The sequence below is a fragment of the Vanellus vanellus genome (genome assembly GCF_965231255.1).
Source record: "Vanellus vanellus genome assembly, chromosome: 3".
Classification (NCBI taxonomy): domain Eukaryota; kingdom Metazoa; phylum Chordata; class Aves; order Charadriiformes; family Charadriidae; genus Vanellus; species Vanellus vanellus.
In genome coordinates, this window is record NC_138907.1 from 34,209,119 (window position 1) to 34,233,403 (window position 24,285).

General features: G+C 42.6%; 1 protein-coding gene across 3 annotated transcripts in view; it reads right to left on the reverse strand.

Annotated features, from left to right (window-relative positions):
- DAAM2 (dishevelled associated activator of morphogenesis 2) overlaps positions 1-24,285 on the reverse strand; it is a gene marked incomplete at its 5' end in the record, with an annotated part of 119,359 nt that overhangs the window by 18,804 nt on the left and 76,270 nt on the right. For 2 of the 3 annotated variants that reach the window (XM_082480978.1, XM_082480979.1), the window contains 6 exons: positions 419-587; positions 1,357-1,445; positions 2,165-2,271; positions 3,868-3,952; positions 13,202-13,308; positions 19,634-19,741. In XM_082480978.1, coding sequence (XP_082337104.1) covers positions 419-587; positions 1,357-1,445; positions 2,165-2,271; positions 3,868-3,952; positions 13,202-13,308; positions 19,634-19,741 — 665 coding nt within the window. Of the gene's footprint in view, positions 1-418; positions 588-1,356; positions 1,446-2,164; positions 2,272-3,867; positions 3,953-13,201; positions 13,309-16,824; positions 16,858-19,633; positions 19,742-24,285 lie in introns of all 3 variants that reach the window. The other variant, XM_082480980.1, reaches the window with a different exon arrangement.

Sequence of the window (24,285 nt, forward strand, 5' to 3'; positions counted from 1 at the left end):
CCATGTTTCACAGGAGCCATAAAACTGTGGTCAGAGTTTTGTGTTTTCTTTTTTGCAAAACCATGGCCATAAAACTTTGGTATAAAGGGCAAATTCCATAGAAATCCTCCCTGCCCCCCCCCATCTTATTTCAGTTATTTGTGAAATACTACATTTTGTCATCTTTGCATAGAGTTGCAGAAACACAATCCAACAACAGATGTGCATTATCCAGAGAAACAGCAGAATTCGAGTGCTGTGTTAATAGGCAGCCTTAACTGCTGCAGGATCTTTTAGAGTGAAAAGCACTACTTAAACACCAAATACAACATTATTTTAAATAGTCTGCAGAGTTAAAAACAAACAAAAAACACTTTAATTGCTATGATAAGAGATGCAGCAGCACAGTAACTAACTCATTTATGGCCTTCTAGCCTACCTGTCTATGCTGGATTTGGTGTCTGCAATTTTGTTCAGGCTGGAAACTTTGAAGCCATAAGCACTTCCCCTTTGGCCCTTGTTCATATAATTCCCAAAGGCCAGAACTACTTCCAGAAGTTGCCTCAAACGCTTGCTTCGGATGAGTTCTTTGGACGCCAGAAGAATGGCTTGAAAAGAGAAAAAAGATTAACAGGTTATTACACAGTGGCAGTTTTAACATGCTTTGGCCTATAATTTGAAGTACCCCAAAATGCCCACCTGACTATTGCCCAGCAAATGCTGCAACATAGTTTGCGTTTGGACTGTCCTTCCTGCACACATGCCCAGAACCAGGACAGCTGGAAGGAAGATGCACTACATCTAGCCTGTAGGATGCTCCTCTAAACCCAGAAGCAAGGCTGTTATCCTGGACTTCACACTCTAAAAACATAGCCAGCAAGAACAGGGGGAAGGCTTGAGCTCATCTGAAAATGCAGAGTAGAATACACTCATCTCTTCTCTGTGATAACCATGGATGTGGCACAGAAGCCATACACACCCCCTCCTTGTAAGTTACACATTCCCAGAATACCACCATCCTGAGGCATCTATTCTAACTGCCCCATGGAGAGGAAAGGTGCAAGGACTTGGGTTGAGACAGGAAGGTGGTGCTGCACAGAAGGGCCATGAAAGCTTTTGGCAGCTCAGCACAGCCTGATAGTACACCGTCACAACTGTCAAGTCATCTTTACAGTCTGACAGTCATGAAACTGACTTTATTAAGTCAATGGGTGCAACAAGAGTGTCAGAGAGAATTAATTTCTTAGCACATGCCATGCCTTGGACTCACTGGCTCTACGACCATAGCACACATGTAACAGCACCTCCTTTGAAGACAAGCCTGTCTTGACTTTCCCTGCCCTTCTACCCAACTCTTAGCAAAAGCTTTAACCATACCTTCCACTTTTGGTTTTGCTTCTGCCAGCCTCTCTGGAAACTTCTTCTTAAAGAATAATGCTTGCAGCCGCTGCTGATAGTGGTCAATCCTGCATGAAGGGTAGAGGAAAGCCAACACTGAACTGGAACTGTATTTTGAAGCTCAGGGCCATTATGCTGCCTATGTAATCTAATGGTTGGATATTGAGTCCCACGAGGCCTATGCATGGGATTACGGACATAGTTCAAACATCTAACACTACATAATCGACCTTGTTATGAAAGTGGAGGACCTCAAGGCATGTTGTGATCACAACTGAAAAGAAGCTGAAAGAATTCCCATTACTCTCAAAATACGAGTCATGGGAGATGCCAGCTGCATCTCAATTAGCAGAACAAGATGTTAATCCTGATCGGGGGTGTAGCAAAGTTGAAAGAAGAAGAAAGGTCAGAGGATAAGGAGATGAGATAGCTGAATGGAAAAAAGGGATCTATATGAAATCCTGACCTCTGGCTACACTACATCTGATAGCTGGATCGGAATTCCTTTTTCTGTGAACAAGTTTAGGCAGAGGAGGCAGATTTCTGTTTGTCATCAGGGGACTGGTCCTTAAATGACAGCACCGAGAGTGCTTATCATCAATAAAAAGGTTGTGTAATGAACGGAAACATTTGTAACATTTGTGGGCTTCTGGCAAATGCAGGGTATAATGCTGGCCCACAATCTCTTGCACATTCCCCCTCAGTGCCAGATGATCCATTTTCAATAACAATTACAGCTGCATCCAAGAAGCCCTCAGTGCACTTTCCCATAATGTATCAAACAGACCTGCTCATTTCAAAGAGGAAACGATCCGCCCGGGCCATGCGCTCAATTTCATGTTTATGCTCTTCCAACAGGTCGGTGTCACTCTTTTCAGGAACAAACTTCAGCAGCTAGAGTGACAGACACAAACCAAACACTGAGATGAGAGATCCAGGGAAGAGGAGAGAGGAACAGAGAGGCACAAAAAAACCCCCGATGGAGAGAGAGAGGGCCCTCAGATTTCTCTGCTACTATGGGGAAGCATTACATTGACTCAGCCATGTGACTGTAACTTCAAAAAAGTGCAGCTGTGGCTACAAAACTGACCTTTTTAAACCTTTGCTTGCTGTTCTGTCTTTATCCCTCACTGACCCCATTAGATTAATTTTTAATTCTGTGGGGAATTTCCCATCTCTAAATCTGAAAGACTAAGTGCTACTGCAACTTACCCAAGTGGAAGTACAGAGAGAACTTTGATTCCCACAGCATTACTCGGAATTTAGATTGGTGCAAACAAGAGCAGGATGTGTCCCACTCAGTGTGAAGTACCCATCGTGCCTGTCCCAGAGTACACACAAAGCCTCATCTATCTCTCTCTTGGGTCTGCCCTACTCCGCTGAAACAATAAACAATAACTAAGCAACTGGATATGTGTGTGACACTGGCTGTTATTCATATGCTGACCTTAAAAGCTCATACTTTGACAGATTTTTGACATATCTGGTAGTAGTTGTGCTTTAATATGGTTATAAATATTGCCAAGCACACAGCCTCAGCGCACACCCACAAAAACTGCTCACAAGGCATATCAAACCCTTTGCTTTTTACCACTTTTTAATATTTTATCCCATGACCCAAAAACGTTATATGCAAAGGTGTGGAGCATCAGAAGCTTGCAGTGACTTCTAGAGCAGCTGTGAGCATTTAGATAACATGACAAGTAGGCTATAAATTTCCAAAATGGAAAAACTTTTTGTACACATTAAATACTGTGACTGTACACAAAGGAGGAATCGCATTTGTCAGGCAATTCAGAATTATAACATTTTGCACACTTCTGAGAAACTTTATCATATGCATCTGGTCAAAGCATCATCTTTCACCCTCTACAAATGGGGGAAATTAGGCTATGGCAGTTTAATTGTGGTTGTTTTTTTTTTTTCCTCACAAGTTACACAGTGAACCAACTGCAGTGGACAGAAGTCCCTGACTCCCTTTCTAACCAGTCTAGTTAAAATGCGAGATCCCTTCTAGTCCCGGCTCTAACCATTGACCTACATGGCCTGGTTCGTGGCATTTCCCAATGGAAAAGCCTGCAGGCGTAGAAGGGAGATTAAGAAAAAGAGAAGAAAAAAAGGAAAAGAACAACAACAACAAAATCAGCAGTATAAAGAAGAGATGGGAAAAATTACGTGAAAGTCACAGGTGAGAAGAGAGGATATGGAAGGAAACCTCATACCTACTGTAATCATGCATATTTTCCATGAAGAGAAAACTGTTACAAAATCAGCCTGATACAAATAAAGTTACATGAGAGAGGTATATCTGACAACATTGGGAAAAATACTTTTCTCATGCTCCCATGCATAGCTCCACTGACACGACAGAGCCAAGTTCAGATCTGCAGACCTAGCAGCAGAACCAGTACATATATCCAGGTACTTTTAGTGAAAAAAAGGCAGTGAAGGACTTAAGAATAAGATGCATCTGACTGCAATCTTTCTCACCTGCTCGAGCATATCTTTCGCTAGGTCTTCTTGTTCATCCATCTTCAAAATTGCTTGTCTGATTTCTTCATTAGACAGCTTCAGCCTTTCAACAGTATCAACATTGTACCATTAGTGCAAAGCTTAAGTCACTCTGACAGTTCAGAAAGTAGGAAGCCTGAAAAGCTGCACTAAGAAAGCACAAAAGAACCATGGGAAGTTCTACTATGAAGCTGGTATTCTAGAGTATTCAGTAAGACGAATAAATCAATTCCAAAGGCAGAGATTTTATAGATCATATATTTTTATCCTCTTCAGCTAATCAAACACACACCAAAAATTAGATGGTGATTAAGAACAATCAGGTCCTCATAGACCAAAAGTGCTTCTAACTTCCCCCGTATCAGACACCTCCCTCATCCAGTTCTTTTGCTACAGTAAAACCCCTCAAATCCATATGAATTTTAAGTGACTGTGAGCCCATGTAACGCCCTGGCTTGTGGATATTGAAAGATCTCCCAGACTAACAAGTAGTGGGACAGATCTTTCCCTTACAGATCTAAGAACAGGGTTTCTGCAAGAAGACTGGTTAGGTAAGTTCACTCCATCAGCAGTCAAAACTGAAGAAGGAATTGACAGCATCTACATATCCATGTTTCATACCCAATATGAAACAAGCTCTGAAAACAAAAGCTTATTAATATTATCTGAGGTATTAAAATTACATTCTCCTTCCCACCTACTCCTGTCCATCTGTGGGCAATGAGTAGGGGTCATTAGTTACAACGAAACATAGGATCAGTTAAAAAAAACTCTCAAGATTTCCACTTGAAATCCAGGGCAAACCAGGAGTCGTCGAAATTTGTGATTATTGAGAGGCTGTTTGATAGATTACATGAAATCTTGGTGGTTCTCAGTGGAGATGTCAATGAGGAAATGCACAGGTGACAAATTCTACCCCACCACCCCCAACCCATGACACCCTCATCACTCATTTCAGGAGAGTAGTGCAACCAAATGAACCATAAAGGAAAGGCTATCCACAAGAAAATCTCAATTTGGGGACAGAAATGGAAACGTGTGAAAAGAAATATTTGAGGAGTGAAGTCTGTAGTTTCCATGGATCTTCTACAATCAACATCATTAATTAACAGCAGAAAGAGAAAATGCAAATATAAATGAGAGACAGGCTGATGCATGAGGAAGAATGTTTCTGCCTTCAGTGCTAAGAAATTCCATGTTGAAATTTCACATTGCTATTGCCATTTGGATAGAATCATATTTTTGGAACTAGGTAAAAGCAAAAGAAAGAGTTTTATTTTTACAGACAGGAAATATTACTAAATCTAAGAAACTTAAAACATTTTAATATTGCCCAATATAGCCAACAGCTGGAAACTAAAATATGAATCAGCAGACATTCAAAAGCTTTTCAATATTACACCTCTGAACTGATTGCTCTCACTCTGTTCCTAGCTGGTCATCGTGTCTGTTTTTGACAAGGAGGGCAAACTGATACCAGCCAAGTAAGACAGCTACTGAATTTCCAGAAACACTACATAATTGGGCCACTCTTGGATGACATATAAGGATTAGAAGTTTTACAACGCAAAGTCTGGAAACTTTTTACTTTAGGTCATCAATTTGACTCAGGATCAAAACAACAAACCTCAGTACATGGGGTTCTGCATAAAGCTCTACAGTCTCAATTAGAAAACTGAAGGGTTTCTTTTGGCTTTTAATAATCATGAATTGTAAATTCCATGGTTGCGTGACCCTGAACTGATCAAACCCTGTGACAATACGAGGGCTGAGAAACATATTGGTGGGTGTGGGCCTGGCTCCTAGCAGACACATACACACATGCCCAGACAATTTGGTGCCTGCAGTTTTTGAAGTGCTACATTTTGTTGGTTATTTTTACTTCAGAGAGCACCTTTACATTTTCCGGAATATGGACTCCACAGATGAGCTCTGCCTTGTGACACAGGCACACAGTCTGTCAGAAGGGACACAATAAGCCAAGCCATGAATATCAAGGTGGGGTTTTTTTTTGTTCCTGCTTTCACTGAAGAGAAAAAGAATGAGGGTGAGTTTCATGTTTTTTCCATAGAATTGCCCTTGTCGCCAAAAAGGCCAATGGAATCCTGGGCTGCATAGGGAAGAGTGTGGCCAGTAGGTCGAGGGAGGTCATTCTCCCCCTCTGCTCTGCACTGGTGAGGCCACAACTGGAATACTGTGTCCAGTTTGGGGCTCCCCAGTTCAAGAGGGACAGGGAACTGCTGGAGCGAGTCCAGCGAAGAGCAACTAAGATGATTAAGGGCTTGGAGCACCTCCCTTATGAGGAAAGGCTGAGAGAGCTGGGACTCTTTAGCCTGGAGAAGAGAAGGCTGAGGGGAGACCTTATTATGGCGTACAAGTATCTAAAGGGTGGGTTGAAGGAGGATGGAGCCAGGCTCTTTTCAATGGTTCCAAGTAACAGGACGAGGGGTAATGGGCACAAGTTAGAACACAGGAAGTTCCGTTCAAATACACGGAAACACTTCTTTACGGTGAGGGTGACGGAGCACTGGCACAGGCTGCCCAGGGAGGTTGTGGAGTCCCCTTCCCTGGAGATTTTCAAGACCCGCCTGGATGCAGTCCTGAGTAATGTGCTCTGGGCAATCCTGCTCTAGCAGGGGAGTTGGACTAGATGATCTCTAGAGGTCCCTTCCAACTCTGATAATTCTGTGATTCTGTGAAATAACTCGAGCAATTACTACACTGACGACTCCATTACACAGTGCAAGTACCTCTGTGTGTGAGGATGCAGTAAGCAGGACCAAATAGACAGGTTTGAGGTATGTCCACACAACAGAAGGTGTTGCGCATATTATTGCTGATCTTGCTCTTCCTTCCAGGAGCCCAAGGACTTCAGACTCCAAGCTCCTCTGTTTGCTGCCATTCATCAGCACTAAATACACTTGAAAACATCTTCTGCTCACAAATAATTGAGAGCCCCAAGGACAGACAGTTATACAAACACTTTGATTTCTTGGATGAGTCTGTGCCTTGCCATCCGCAGAAAAACATCTGGCTTGAATGGTTTAGCCCACAGTAGAGAGAAGCAGAAAGCTTGGCAGTCCCCTGCTGAGAAGCAGTTTAACTTAGTCGCTTACAGGCCTGTAACAGGGTCATGGTGCCTGCAGGTGTGTGCATCCTAGATTATTACCAATCCAATTACAAGTACAGAAGGATTTACGGCAAAAGAAACTTACTCTTCCGAAGGGGGGACTCGTTCTTTTTCTGGAGCAGGATGCATTTCAAGAGCTGTAAGTAAGCATCAACAGCACAAAACAAGGATCTTCCCACTTGAAAACTGCCTGAATAACTGGCCAAAGAATTGTTAATCAAGTGATTCTTCTTGTATTTTCAAAACTCTTGCCCAGCCATGCAGTAGATCTTAAAGATGGCTAGTGGTAATGTAAAACAGATGTGCTGCTTTTAAACAGAAACAGGTGAACTGATTAAAGAGGAACCTAAAGCAGATGCGTAAAAATCTTTCCATTTAGAACTGAAGAGAGGCATCTCTCAGAGCCTAAAACTCATATGGGACAGACAGCAAATTAAAGTGGAATTACGGCCCAAAAATTTACACTACAGAAATTACATTTCAGTATCTATTGGAAAGTCTGCAATGGCTTTCTTACAAGCTTTGCAGATGCAGGCACTCTTCCTCCAGCTGCTGGAGACAACTCAATTCGGAACAGCATACGATTCAAGCTGTATTCCCTCTCCCTTACACTTCACCAAATCACGGATCCTGGCATCAGAACTCAGGAAGGAAATGTGACAAGAAGAAAACACAGTGCCCCTTTCCTCAGCTGCAGCATGTTCATTGACTGCTTTTGTTTAACAGCAGCCTGACACTGGTCAGATGAGGAAGGAAAAGGATCTTTACCGAGAATATTCCCTCCTTCCCTCACCCGTACATCTGGTGGCAGCATATGGAAGTCCAACTGCTTGAGTCATCTTCAAGCAATGTTAAAGCTCAACAAGTACCAAATAACTTCTGATATGGTACTGAGCCTGCCTCCCTCTATCCCCTCTGGCTTCATAAATAATCTCTATTGACTCTGCAGAGTAATTCATCACTAATCTCCCCAGGACACCTCGGCTGATTTAACACCAGCTTCACTCGCAGACATCAAGTGGTTTATTGTTTCGTCCTCTTGGAGAAAGCTGGCAGCTCGACTCTGAACATGCCTGGGAGACATGTTGCAGTTTTACATCAGCTTCCCTTGCAGACATCCAGTGCTTGCTCATTTTTCCTCCTTAAATATACCCATTGATTTCACTCACATTAACCTCCCCCTTTCATTCCTCCATCCCATGGATGAAAGCAGAATACTTGTCGCTCATTAACCATCTCCCCCCCAGAGGAAAAAGTGAGTTACTTCATGGGCTTGTTCCTAACATCTTGCTTAACTTTTGAGTAAGAAGCATGCTTGCCTACTACCAGAGAACCCCAAGTTTCACTGCAGCTACATTAAGTTCCTAGGCCACAGGCATCACAAACCCACTCTTCCTTTTATCTTGGAGAAGGGGACTGATTATCATGTGTCAAGGCCATTTTCTACTTCAAACTGAACCACAGTGCTTCCAAAAGATGCCATCGGTAGTAGCTGTGACTGTGAGAGGCACTGACTGATACTTAGCTGCATCCTAAGGCCAGTTTGTATAGCTCACCCAAATCTTAGCTTTTACTGACGGCACACTTCTCCACAACTCATTTCACACAGGCTACTAGTCAATTCACTCTCAAACTTTGTGACTGGGACATAAGCCTTTAACTCCTGACCTCTCCGAAGGCTTTGTACAACTGCCAAGCTACAGGCTGTTAAATATCTACATTCTAGGAATACTCATTGTCACTATCCCATAAAGGCAGGAAAAGGAGATGTTTCCCTGCTCTCAGAGAAGCGTTCAGGAGTTAGGCTGGACTAACTGCATGTTCACCCAGAAGACAGAAAGAATCCATCAGTGCCTTTTCAGCACTTCACTCTGAAAGTATTCTGCTAAGTGCTTAAAGAATTAGGCTTTTATTTTCTTCCTTCAGCAGAAGCTCATGAGTCACCAAGCTACTTTGCATCCAAATACTCTCAATTTCTTACCAAGAAGGATCTGGGAATGGCTGTCTTTCTGAGCCAAGCAGATCAAAGCAAGGCCAAACTTGGAAATACCCAAATTTTACAGTGGCATATTGATGAGGCAGCGATTCATCTTTTATCACAACCCTACCTACTGGTTCCTAGTTGTGATCTAAGACAGGATGGCACCAACTGATGTGCTCAGTTTGACCTTGGGGTTTATCATACTCAGAATAGCAGGTAGAGCCATTTATTGTGGACCTTAACTTAAAACCAGAAAACGTCCCCAGGAACTCAGGATGCACTGTTTATTGTCTGGTATTTTTCAAGACAGCACACTGAGGAACTGAACTGCTGAGTTCAATGAGCTGTTTCTGTATCAAGATATGATCTGTACCCCAAAATATCATACTGCTTGGAATCTAGCTTGAAATAAGGGTGAACACTGTATTGTCACATGGCAGAAAGGCACACAGGGGCTGGGGGCACAGCAGAGACAGTACATGTACACTGACATAGGCTGAATAGCTTGTCCTCTTAATGACTGAACTGAAAGGGTTTAGAAGCACTGAGGAGGCACAGCTACGTGAGAAAAACACTCGGTCTTTTTAGCGTTCTGGTTGCAAATGCTGCACAAGTCCCTTTTCTTCTCCCTTACTGACAGATACTTGAATTGACAATCATGAAAGCCACAAATATTTGGTGAAGCTGCCTGCTAGTATCTAGCTACTGTCATATTCACATTTGAAACTGTTTTCATGTAGTCAGATTCTGCCTTCTGCTGCTACCGGTTTTATGGCATTTTGCTAGCCCTCATACTGTTTCCAGCCTCTTGAGAGGGTTACTGCTGACTAGCTGGGCCACAGGAATAACAAACACATCCCAGAAGAACACTGACATAATTATTTTGCTGGAATTCATGCAAAATAACTTGCACAAAAAAGTTCCATAAGTATATGTTCAGCTTTTTTCTGAGCAACATGTCTCAAAGAACTGGACCTCTCCAGAGCATTTCACAGAGAAAGACAGTAAGAGATACATATCTTAAGCACGTTCTGCAAAGACCATATAATGTTTTATGAGAACACTTAAAGATATGGTACAACAAAAACACTAGCGCAGCAAAAATACTACCAGTTACTAAAGTAATGAAGGCAGAGAGAAGTCATACTGGTGAGAGAGGTCAGAGAAATTTCCAGCTGCTAGGTGAAAGCAGGGAAACACAGGGATCTGGGGTGATGCTTCCAGACCACACAAGTCTGATGGTAAATCTCCAGCTTGGTGGAAACCAAAGACACTAGGAAATTCATGAAGGATAGCAGATTTCCAGTGTGACAGAAATAACTGTATGTTGGAAACGCTATTAAGAAAGCCAGATTTTAAGCTGGTGGGTGTCTGCACTCACCACAGACAGATGGTTCCATGTCCTAGTTGAATTATGGCCTACTGGAAATACTGTGAGATAAACTGATCTTGTGCCTATTCAAACCTTTACAGTTGGCCTATGGGACAGAGCTTTGTTTTGGATCCATCAGATTCCATTAAACAAGGACAATTACATCCTTCCAGCGAAACTGAAAGATGCTGCTATCAAGAAGTTGAAACAGAGCTTTTTTAAGAAAAACAGAGATGAGAATGGGGAAGAAGGCTTACGAATCTGTTAACTGTCAGAAAAAAAACCAGCTATCAATTCAATTTTCATCTCTTTTCAGTCTATCATGCTCCAGTCTTTCTGCAAAAGAAAGCAAGAGACATCTATTTCTCACTCTAGCTAGGTTTTGGCTTGTTGGACCATGTGAAATATGAGCTCTGCCTGACCCCTTTTAACACAGTGTTAGTAAAACAAAAACATTTGAGTAGTGGAGGGAAAGAAAACCCAACCCATGCAGCTATTTTACTTTAAAGGACACGACAGTTTAGTGTAAACAAAGGGGGAATAAACTACAGGGATATATGCACAGTAAGAGTCAATTTGAAACAGCTGTTGGCAGATACTGTGGCAACCTGAAAGCTGGGGCTGAAGCTCAGGGTTGCACAAATTCTCTTTGTTTGTCACCAGTTTTAAATCCCCTCTCATTGCATGTGTGTGTGCACACACACACGTGTAAGGTGCACTGCAGGAGCAGCAAGGGCATGGCAGCAGCCAGGGATGATTTAGCTGGGAGTGTCTCTCCATCAGGGTTTAACCTAAAGGAGGAAGAAACGTGGAAATGAAAAAAACTGCAAAGGTCATAAACCTCTTTCAATTATTGTCTGTAGCCAATCCTCCCAAATGCTGTCTTTAATAATAGAACCATATAAGCACAAAGAGCAGAAAAAGGCATGAATGTAGAGCTGCCATTTTAGTTCCCAAAGATTTTTGCTTTTCTAGTTGCATTTAAAAGGGAAGTTTGGGGAGGAACAGCAATTCTGGGCCAAGCTGTAAGACATTTCTGATATCCTGGGTGTAACACTATCTATTACCTTAAATGATCTAAGCCAGTGTTAGCCCTGGTGCATTTCCCATAGTGTAGCACAGCAAAGTTAACAGGGCACAATGCAAACTTCAGACTCTCTAGGGACAGCGAGCTCAGTCTCCAAATCTCTTATCATCCATGTCAGGCCTGCTAACAATAAGATCGGAGCATTTCCTAGTGGAGAGGTTGACAGTCACAAAACAAAGCTTTTCACCTCTGTTTTGACTCCAGACTAGCAGCTTGAGGTGGACTGGCTTCGTGGCCCACCTGGAGTGAACACACGCTGTGCACCCTGAAGTGCAAGGGTCATGCTTCAATGCTACTTTGCTGGAGGCAACAGAAGGGAAGACAAATCACAGAAACTGTCCTTTTTCTCTCACCCTTTAGAGAGGATTTCCATCAGGTAAGAATGGGCCAGACTTGCACGGCAGAAGAGGTGACTGGTGAAAAACTTGTACTGCTGCCATCCACACTGCTTTTGTTTTGGAGATAGAGGATTTTTACAAATAAATATCTAGTGTCATACCAAGTCATGGACCACCTTCCTGGATCCTCCTCAGCCCAGACACCTGCACACATTAAGTTACCACTTCTAGGAAATGTTCCACATGCTTACATGAGTTAATCTGAACCCCAGCCACACTTTAGCAGGTCTGTCAAACAGCATGAAAATCCTGTTGCCCCTATGTCTCCCCATTCCTCTGCCCCAGTCTGCAGTCAGCTGCCAACACCAGCAAAGACATGCATTGGCAACTGCCGCAGAGAGAGAAATGTAAACCTTCCCTCATTGCTGGTTTGGATGGTGGGGGTCCTGCTGACATGGAGGCTAATGCCACATAAGTAGCATAATGAGAGTCTCCGATGGTTTCACTAAGCAATGGAAAGAACTCAGTCCAGTCCTGGTGGTCTGGCTGCAACTCTGCTTTTAACTGTTAGTTTGCTAGAGCAGACAAGCAATCACATCCATATGAACCCGCATTTTCTACTGATCAATGAAACAGTTTTATTGCTCAGTACTGCCCCAGCTTTCCCAGGACCCGTCTCCAGCCCTGCTGTCCCTCCGCTGGCAGGAAAGGCAACTTTTGCAAGCGGATCAGTGTCTGCACAAATTTGATGTTTAGTGACAGACATCCAGCCCAATACTCATGTTGGTAGAAAGGCATAAAAGCATATAAAGGGACCTGATGTCACAGTATTTGAGAGCATTAGAGTCATTACAGGAGCGTGCAAAGGCAACTCCTGGCTTCCAAAACTTCATTTACAAATACAAGACCTAATTCTTTTTACATTAACCACTCTTCTCACCAAGAGTCAAAAATAACAAAGATGAACACCACTCTCAGGTCTGCTGTATTCCAGGGAGATGCTCAGAGCAATATTTAGAAAAAAACATACAGAACAGAGACAAATGACATACACAGAGCATGGGGAACATGTCACTTAGAGTGAAGTGCAAGCACTGTCAATGAGCTGCTTTCATCTACCTATAAGTACTGATAGTTTTCTGGTGATGAGTCTTCAGACACATCTGGGTGTCTATGTCTATCTGTTTAATGCAGAAAACGCGTGTGTGCATATGTTTAAGTGAGCTTAAACTTCAGAGAGACCTGTGCTTTTATGATACTGCAAGAGAGGTTTCTCTGAAGCTCTGCCGGTATCAGACAGCAGGTCTAGGTGAGAAAAGAAACATGCCCGTTTGTTTAATTCCATCCCCTCTTGCCTCTATGTTGACCACAGGATACCCTGTGAGCTAAGGCTTAGCACACTTACTTGGAAAGGAGAATGACGCAATTCTGGGCCCTCCGGCCGTCAATCACAGAGAGCTCTTTCACCTTTCGTGTGGAGAGGTAAAGGTCTTCTGTTGAACCCATCTCTTTCTGTGTATAATTCAAAAGAGAGGGGAAGACAATCAGTACCATGTTTCTCACCCAAGACTGATAGACTTAGCTGACTGCAATGAACAAAACCCATCCCAATCTGGGAAAATCCACCCACATGGTGAGAAAAGGAAACAGGAAGGGCAGAAAACATGTAGGTACGTCCTGTATTGTGAGACAAACAGAAGCCATTCATTACCACCTATAAGGTCATCTTTGATTCCAGATACTGGACCTGATTCTGACCTACTGGACTCACTCTACCAACAGTTATGTTATTGTGCAGAACTGGCATGACAGGGAAATCGGGTATATTATGGTAATGCCCACTGGTGTCACAGCATATCCTTCAGTAGATGCCTCCTGCAGGGGTTACACAGCATTCTTGAAAGGCAAAACCAGGGAAAATCCTTCCATCATCTCTTACCACTGCCAGCGGACCAGTCCAACACATATTATATGAGAGTTGCAAACAGTAGGGCAAGATGGCGTTTATCTTACTAGATAGTCAACATCTACATCTGAACTAGCCTCTCTTTTTTAAATTAATTAATACCTTCAATTGTACAGAAACTGCCCTTTCTCAAAATTCTCTGTATATCCCCATTGCCAAACATATCACCTGGAAAATTACCATCCAAAATGTTTGTCACTGCACACAGAAAGAAACTGTTTGCAAACCCAGTCTGACAATCCAGAAGTCTCCTTATCCTGCCTACACACAGAGCTATGGGATTCATTTTACTTCCAAATACTGGCTTTCTGTAGTTACTTTGAGTATCTTTTAACACCATTCCTTAAAGGGAAGTAGAAGTAATGATAAAAGGCGTTAATCCTGGATAATAGCTCTCTAGTTACCAACAGAGACGAGGGAATTGGAAACAGGACAGTTTTTATTTTTCCAGCTAACTGCTGCTGGAACCTCTTCAAAAATGGCTTTCCATGATATCCATATTGTCATGCCTTCAGATTTTGAGATTTACCAGTATAATCTAGCTTTGAATGCACCCATCAAATTAGCAACATGGCTTCTTTCGTAGGACATACCAGCAAGCATGCTGAGTCAGGTCAAAAGTTACCATCTACCACGGTAACCTGTTCCTGAGAGTGGTCAACAGCAGATACCAGGGAAAGATGGAAGATCACAGCAAGCATACAGTGGTGCTTCCATTATTCACTCCCAGGACTCAAAGTTCTGCAGCTCAGGGCTTACTTGTATCAGCATGACTAATCCACTCAAAGAGATTTTGACACCTAAATATTTGAGAGTTAAATGAAAATCATAGATTCGTACTGCTAGTTGTCATTTGAGTTCTTGGTACAATCAGCTACAATGAGCTGATTGTTGTTAAATGAGCTGTTGCTCTTGGATATATAAAGGATTCCTACACCCACGTCCAAATGTGCTGCAGTGAGCCACCACCAATGCTAAGTGGCATTTACAAGCAGGTACAATGCACCAGCTGAAGACACGCACACAATAGTTCTGCTGGATGTGCCCAAGGTGTCTAGCTTGGCAGAAAAAAATTTGCAATGTTACTTGATACATCAAATAGTGTTTCCAAAAAAAGGAAAAATTGGGCATTGGGCAAATTTATTATTTCTGAGAGAATAACCAACAATGCCAAAAAGCAGGGCACACCCAGTATAATCTGGCATGTAGAGATGTCAAAGTTTTCCTGAGTTGCTTCAGTTTGTGGGGAGGAAGTCAGGGGAACAGGGAGATAGGCAGCTGTTGAAGGTAAGAAAGGTATTTGTTGGTCTCTGCTTTTGGTCTAAAAGCTTCACTATCCCTCAGTAGCTAATGTTTGCAGACAAGCACACCTGGTTAGTGTTAACCAGCACCCATCCCAAGGAAAAAAACAAATTGTTTCAGGGTTTGACTGTGTTGTGGGGTGGGGGTTTAGATGGCTTCCCCTAAAGCTGTGCAGCAGGGTTTGGTATAAGAGTCTCTATCCCGTCTCCAATTCCCCAGCCCACAAGGTTCAACACAGATGAACAACTCGAACTTTTCAGATGTGGCCCACTCCTTGGTCATAAGGAGTGGGCTAGTCGTATCTAAAAATACATTCTCTTCACCTCATATTGAGGAGAGAGATATTTATAGATCCTTGGAGTTGTGTGTAAGCAAGAGCACATGAAGACTCAGGTTTTACCGAAGCCAGATTGCAAGTTTAGCTGAAGGAAAACAGATTGTATATGGACTACCTGCATTTTGTTAGACATAGAAAAAGAGGAGCAAGGGGGCAGCAGTGACTAGTGTTTGTGAGATAGACCAAACAAAAGAATAGTTGGAGCTGCTGTCAACCTGACAAACAAGATCGTTAAGTTTTATCCCATCATTCTTTACAAACTTTCCACTGGGATAACATTAAGTTACGTGCTTCAAAGAGTATTTCAGATTTGAGATTTTAATTGCAAATTCAAAAATCAACTAAAATTTCAGTGCTGGGATGACTAGACCTGTGGAATGTGTTCATCATATTGCTGCCCAGTTTCAAACGCAGATTGATTTTGGTTAGCTGCAGTGGTCTTACTTGTGGTCTCGTACCACAGCAGCACTCTAGATCCTAGTAATTATAAATACTTTAGGGAAATATTTCTACCATACTGACATGCTTCATGGCACATGCTGCCATGATGAAAGCCAGTAAATGGCCCAGAGCCATGTATTCGCCTCACCCAGTGGCAGAGGTCCTGACCAGATTTTCCAAATACAGTTCCCTGAGCACTCATGGTGAGGGCTGCTTTCTTCTGAAGCTATCAGAGACACTTGTGAGGACATCTAAACAACCTTCTTCTGAGAGCATTGCTACTCCCAAATATGTTGCCACAAATTCTGCTTAAGATGATGAATAAACTGAGAGGTAGCCAGTTTGAAGACATGCGGACAGTCTGATATCTCTACTTCATCTAAACACCATTTCAGCCTTCCACTGAACTTTCTGAGGGTTTCAGCAGTCTGAAACGAAGTAGGCTTTCCTCCAGTCTAATCCTTTTTCTCCTCAGCTGGCACAAAATCTTCTGTCCAACCAAAGTGCCTTCTGGTTCTACAGAAAGAAAGATTTTCTTTGTCAGAAAGTCTGTGGCTAGTGAATACATCTGGAGACTTCAGTAGTGTCCAGAGCAGATGGACCACAGGTAGGAACAGTGGGATAGAAGGCTCCCTGAGAGTCTCTTTTGTTCTCCACTAGAGAGACTATTGCTTTGGTTAAGGAAGAGTTCATGTTCACATTCTACTTTGTCCCTGGTCTTTTTCCTCTGGATCATCAAAAAAGGGGGCTATAGACACTAGCAGTGAGGTTACGGCTAAGTGAAAGAACAGGAACCACTTCCTATTGCAGAGCTAATACAACTACAGGAATTTTTTGTACCACCTACCCCACCCAGAAAGCAGAGGTGCAAGGGCATATGAAAGAGTAGCATGAGATGAGTCATGACCCCATAATGGCATGATGTGGGATTTCACCTTCCCACACGCTGCAAGAGGAAAAGGAGGCAGACAATGATACTCACCTGCTTACAGGAGGAGGGGTTAGTTAGCAGGTCCTATGCAGGCAGCAGCCGCAAATAATGAAGAAGGAAACATGCCAAAAATTAGTCACAGAGAAAGATATCAAGTTTAACAAGGCAGCTGAATTTAGACACACACTGTTTTCTAAGAGAATAAAATGCTTAGCAAGTAATACCGGCCCAGATGGTTCAAAGGTATTTCAGCATTTCTTTGTATATTTTAAATCAGCAGATGTTGGGGAACTGGGAGTTCTAGGTCTTTTCTGAAAAGAATAAATTCAGTCTCCAAAGCATAAATCTCTTAGGTCTTGAAACATTAACTAGGATAATGCTTAAATACCTTTACAAATCTAGTCCAGAGCCTTACTGAAAGAACTTCCAAGGTTAAAACTTGAGGGTCAGTTCTCCTCTCCTGAGGCATGGGCACAGTTTGCCGTTATTACTAACAACTTGTTTCAACAATACGTTATACCCTTTGACATCTTATAGCCAAGTATTTTGAAAGCACTCTGTAACCACCAAAGAAGCCTTGCAGCACTACGGGGTGACAGACTCCAACTATGTCACAACATATTCCATACTCCAGGAAAATACCAGATATACTGAATCAAAAGGTCAATATTACACAGTAAGATTGGAGCAATGTCAAAAGACAAGTGTAAGAATTCTTGGTCCAGCATTCTGTACACTGGACAATCCTGCTTTCCCTCATAGCCACCAAAAACAATACACTGGACTTGAGAGAGGAGAAGAGACCCTTTGTCATTAAAAAAAATGAAGAAGAAAGAAAAACTGTTTAATGTAAATGAAACTGGAAAAAATATGAAGATCATGTTAATAACAGCAAAGAAAGAAATGTCTTTATCTGTATTCATTCAACATTTCAGATGCAAAAGAGCAGGGCTTTGCATTGACATTTTTCTTTACAGACATTTGGATGAAGTTTAAAAGTCGCAAACCCAGCGTAAACACATACTTGGCCAGAGTGGAGCATTTCCAAAAATAAAAAGGGAGAAAAGACTAAGTGTGAATCAACTGGAAAAGTTCTCATAAAAAAAAAAAAAAAAAGAAAATTGATGAGGACTTGCTGATTGGAATCCAGTTCACGCTAGAGTGAATATGGATGAAAAAGAAAGTATCACGTAAAGTAACAGCAATGGAATATTTAAGAAGAAAAAATACAACACAAAACCATCAATGAAAGCTGGAACGGCAGCAATGCTCCTAACTACACAAAAATACAAGTAGCTTACATAAGTGACATAAGTGATACTGTAGTGTCTGGAGCCACTGTCATAAAGTGTGTTTAATGAGGATGGGAGAGAACTGTTCTGAGACTCATGGAGGTCACTCTGCGATGACGGCTCCATTCCAGCGGGCAGGGGTAAGGGTCAGGTTAGTTTACGGTTGAATGGGCCAGGCTGCTTTTCAGCGGTTGGTAACACAGCCATAAATATTATGATTCCAATTGATAGTCAGCAAACCAGGACAACTTTGGCTTTGGATTTTGGAGCCCAAAGGAAGCAGGGCTTTGCAAAGTCATTTCTAGTGAGAAAGCTGCAATGTTTGCACCTGAAACAATGGAATGGCACCTCGATGCTGCAGTGATGATGTCAGGCTACTTGCAAGACAACCAGGAGCTCACCACCATAGCTAAGCTTTTGGCACAGCATCTAAATCCAATCTTGTAGCAGCATTGAAATTTCACATGCCTTTCTTCCCCTCTATGAATCAAGTTCTTGTTTCAGGGACTAGGATTCACAGAGAGAGGGACCCACTGAAACAGCAACAGCTATTTGCAGGAGCAGAATGAGAAATGAAATCTCATCATGCAATGGGTAACATCACATTCTCCACAACTCAAGTTGAGATGCTTATCTAGGTGGCTGTGAGCTAGTATATCAGAAGAATTATTCATTATGTTTATCGGATTAGATAGGAAAATGAGAGAGAAGGGAACAGGTGGAAAGTCCAAAGACAAGGGGTTTGGTTGTTAATTTTAAGGTACTGAATAAGTTAATCATAATGACAATGAAGTAATCATCATTACTGTAAGACTTAATCATAAAGGCTGCTTATGGCAGTCATGTCTGTGTCTTTTCCTAAAACTCCAGAGCAATGATCCAATTCTGCAGAGTACAAAAGATGGAATTTCTCCAAACATATTCCAAAAGCAAAGGAAAGCTGGGGGAGTTCAGGGAGTGCAAGTACAGTCTCTCTCCTGCTAAATCTCATTCAGTGGAGACAGACAGATTGAAGGTGACTTGCTTTCCAAGAAAAAGAGGAGGGAAAAAGACATTCTAATAAATGGCTGCTTTTAAAGTATGCTGTTTGTGTTATAATCTATAATTCAGACAGTTTCTGTCACCTAGCCAGTTGGGTCAGTTGGCTGCTTAATTAAAAACAGACAAAGCAAAAGACAGCTAATTCAGTCACCTTGCTCAGTACTCAGAAAACTACAGACTTTTTCTCTGGATAAATGTGAGAAATAGAAAGATAGGTATCAAGCATGAATGTAAAGCTCAGGAGCTTTTGGGAGCCACTGGCTGCTGAGATCAAATAGAACATTACCTGCTGGGAGCTGTTGTCTCTGAGAGCTGCCCATTAGTATGAAGTATGTTGACAACAGAAGGTTATGCTCTACCCTATATGTTCTTGCCCACTCCTTTTGGTCTTGTGATTTTTTGAATACTGGCAGAGCAGCAAAGGATGCAGCCTGACTGCAGGTGGGCAAGGGCCCAGATCACTGTCATGTATTCTTTCCTCCTCCAGAAATTCAAGGAAGACAAGGTGTGGAAGAGTTCACCCCTACCTGGTGTCTCTGATACGCGGAGAACATCTTCTCAAAATCTTCTAGATCCAGGACCTTGAATGCCTTTAAATCATCAATTTCATTCCAGATTGTGCCATGGATCCTCTCCTGAAAGAAAAGGTCATATTTTAATGAGATAGCAAAAGCTTTTAGCTAAAAACATTCAATGCCATTTGGACAGATCATTCTCTCCTGCTCACTGGCCGTATTCCTATGTACTACTGTTGTCATTTTAGAGGGCACACTTTGTTTCAAGAGTCAAAGAAGAAAAAAATATTGGTGTATGGGTTTTTTTTTTGTTTGTTTTTAAACATAGGGAGTATTTTGTATTTTTCATCAGAGCAACCCTCTGACAAAAGGGCACATTCCAAGGCTAGCAGACTGCATCTCGAGCAGTATCTATGATCCCACAGTAGGTTTCCTTTCAAGAGTGGCCATCTCTCTAACCTGATTGTGGTCATGCTGAAAGAAGTGTCACCATCATGAGGAAAAAGCTTAGGAAGGGCACTGGAGCATGTCAAACCCCAGACACATCTTCCCTTCTGCAAATTTTGCCAGGTTCTGTTGTAAACCCCAAAGGGTGTGTGGTTTTCATTTTGCCTGCCTGTGAAAGTAGTTTAAGATTTTATTTTATTTTACTTTTGAGGCTCTGAGTCTTTGAAGTCTAATTGGTTTCCACTGTCTACATGAGTTTTTTGTTGACTCAGATAGAAACAAACTATACCCAGATCTCTGAAAGAGCATCATCCGCACTAACTGGAAATGTTCACAACCTATGTGATACATTACCCCGACCGCCAGGGATCCTAGCCGGCTGGCAAGTGATTAGCATGGAGGGAGATAGGCAGAGACTCCTCCTCCAACTTTGCTGTCCACCAACCCTGGACCAAATAAGCTCTTGTAGTACGTGAATCAGCTAATCATCAGTCACCCTAAACTAGGAGAAGGCCTAGTCCTGCTGACTTTTTCAGGACAGATGTCCTTGCTGGCAAAGAGGACACAGAGACTGAACTACCTTCTTCCTACTGACTGTTAAGGTGCATGTTGTGTGGGACCAGCTTTGGGCAATTACCCATTCAGAAAACTTGCTCTTCACATCTGACAACACTGTCTTTCAGTTCATTTAGTTAATGGACATTTATTGTACTTTATTAACTGGGAAAATAAGGAAGGTGTTGATTAAAAGAAAAAGGAAATTGACAGAAGAGATTGTAAAGAGACCTAAGCAAACCCCAGGAGATGAAAAGCCAGCAGAACACTGATGCAGAGAAAGCCAGGCACAGCAAGCAAAAGCAATGAAACCCTCACACAGGCTACAGCTCTGAAGTACCTGACTTGTACCTACACAGCAAAGTGCATTAACACTTCATTATCAGAACTAATTAGGAACAGGCTCTACTTCCCATTCACAGTCATCAAAGGAATGAGGGAAATGTGCTAAGCCACAAGGCTCAAGACACAAGGAAAAACACCCGGTGGAAGGACGAAATGAAGAGGAAATAAAAGTGTGAAGTGTTCTGGAGGAAATTCCTGGCAGGGCAGACACTGTGGCGGAAAACCAACACCCTCCCTCCAGAGGCAGCCTGTGAGTGCCAGAGGGCAAGGAGGGGTGTCTGCAGTGCTATTTACAGTGATAGCATATACTACATGGGAGCAGTGCCCATCCCTGAACAGGCTCACCAATATCATTGTATCATTCCTTGCAATCACTGTGGCTCTTCTTTCCACAGTAGGAAAAACGTCATGATCCTGTGACTGTAACATGACAAACGAGTTTGGGAGGCTCCTCTTAGCCACAGGAACAGGAGACAAAGTTAGTTTTTGTTTTATCCTAACCCTGGATTCTACTGCCAATCTTAGCCAGAAGCATCCAGGCAGAGTGCTCATTCTCATTCAATTTCCAGGCTGGCTTTATAAACCTTGAATTATAAATCCTGAGGGATGTACTTGAACAGCAGAGCAGTTCCTCACTGTTTCAGATTGTCCCATCAAACACTGAAAAGGAAGAATATTTCTTGACAGGAGCCAGTGGACATGACTTCAGGAGCAGTCCTTAGAGCCATCATTGGGATAGAGCCCTGAGGATGCCAAAAAGCTATATGCTGTGTTTGGCAGAAGGCTGGATGTGACTCAAGAGACAGCTACTCGTGACAGTCTTGCCCATCTTCCTGTCCAGCTGACAAAACTCTCACAGGAGTGAAGTTTCCCCGCAAATGGCAAGAACAGTAAAAACGTGCTTCAGAACAGGCTGGTCCAAATGAATTGCAGAGGTGCCAGAACAGGCAGTTCTGAGACTCACAAAGGGATTGCAGAGAGTAGTTCTCGTCCATGCTTTTCCAGAAAAATGATTCAAGGAGGTGAAAATGATTTTCATGTCAATTCAGATCCATTTTAAGACCCAGCTTGAATCTGGTCCCGTACAGGATGGTTTATGTGCTACTTGTAGCAGACATAAATTCCAAAGCAGCCCCCATTGCAATGGTGTGCACAAACAGAACTTTGACCCAAGCAACCCAATTTTAGTGCTTAAAAACCAAAGGGGCTAATCCAGTCAAATTAAAAAAGAGGCAGGCAGAGGTATAAACAACCTTTGTTACACAAAACACTTACAATGGGGCTGTCCTTTCTATTTCTACCCTGAGCTCTGTCCATGCAACTTTCATGTTGCTGCCAGATAATTTCCTACACTGAGCTCTTGCTACTCAGTTATGGATTAACTGGCTGATAGTTCCTTGTCATCAGCCAGAGAGACTGAGCATTTTAAGAGAAACAGACTTGCATAATGTGGTTGCTATGATAAATGATTCCCTCAGCACCATAAAAAATATTTATGGTCCCTAAATAAGAATTTAAAAATAAAGTAAATTCATTATTTCTTCTTTCCCTTTTTCTCTCTCCTTAAAAAAAAAAAAAAGAAAGAAAAAAGAAAAAAAGAAAGAAAAAGAAAAAAAAAGAAAAAAGAAAGGTCACTTCATCTGTAACATGCTTCTTTCTCCATATTTATTTATTTATTTATTCATTCATTCTACAAGTCTTCCAAGATCTGTGGTTCCTCTGATTTGCAAAGTTTTAGCCCCCTTTGAGAAGCAAATTCTGTAAACTACATTTCCCAGGATCCTCTACCAAAATGGTGCTACATCCTAAGTAAGGAAACATCTTATTATCAGAACAAGTATTGACAAGGCATTTGCGCCATCAAGTTCAGTTTTTGGTGTGTTGCATTTAACAATTTGATCACTGTAGCTGCTGCAGTTATGTCATTCCCCCTTTGTAATGAAGCCCAATTTGCCAAGAGACCTACGAAGATTAGAGGAGAGTGTTTCATGGAGCTACAAATCACATCAAGCTGTCCTCTGCTACATCTAACAGATGATTTTATTTACCCTGAAAGATAAATGGTGATACTCTGCAAGCCACAAAAGTCCATCATGCCTCAATAACCTCACAGCATGAGTGAAAACTTCCAGTACTTTGGGAAAGCCTTTCATTTGTCCTGCAGGTCCAGAGAAATCATAGAATCTACGAGTGTCCTGTGAATACCGGAGCAGGCAATCCTGCTTATTAGTAGGTTAATATTTGTAAAATATTAACCATCAAGAAGTGAAGCAACTTCAAAATTTTAATTAGTAGAATCATAGAATGGTTTGGGTTGGAAGGGACCTTAATGGACATTTAGTTCCAACCCCCCTGCCATGTGCAGGGACACCTCCCACTAGACCATGTTGCTCAAAGCCCCATCCAGCCTGACCTTGAACACCTCCGGCGATGGGACATCCACAACCTTTCCGGGCTACCTATTCCAGTGTCTCACCACCTGCACAGGAAAGAATTTCTTCCTGATACCTAATCTAAATCTATCCTCTTTCAGTTTAATACTGTTACCCTTCGTCCTATCACTACACTCCCTGATAAAGAGTCCCTCCCAATCTTTCCTGTAGGCCCCCTTTAGGTACTAGAAGGTGGCTATAAGGTCTCCCTGGAGCCTTTTCTTCTCCAGGCTGAACAACACCGACTCTCTCAGCCTGTCTTCATAGGAGAGGTGCTCCAGCCCTCTAATCATCTTTGTGACCCTCCTCTGGACTCGCTCCAACAGGTCCATGTCCTTCTTATTTTGGGGGCCCCAGAGCTGGATGCAGTACTCCAGGTGGGGTCTCACCAGAGCAAAGTAGGGGGGCAGAATCACCTCCTTTGACCTGATGGCCATGCTTCTTTTAATGCAGCCCAGGATGTGGTTGGCCTTCTGGGCTGCGAGTGCACATTGTCAGCTCGTGTCCAGCGTTTCATCCACCAGTAACCCCCGCATCCTTCTTGGCAGGGCTGCTCTCAATCCTTTCATCCCCCAGCCTGTATTTGGTGTGCTTGGGATTGCCCTGACCCATGTGCAGGACCTTGCACTTGGCCTTGTTGAACCTCATGAGGTTTGCACAGGCCCACCTCTCCAGCCTGTCCAGGTCCCTCTGGATGGCATTCCTTCCCTCCAGCACGTTGACCACACCACACAGCTTGGTATCATTGGCAAACTTGCTGAGCGTGCACTCAACCCCACCGTCCATGTTGCTGACAAGGATCTTAAAACAGCACCAGGTCCCACTACCAACCCTTGAGGGACACCACTCAAACATTGAGCTGTTGACCACAACTCTTTGAGTGTG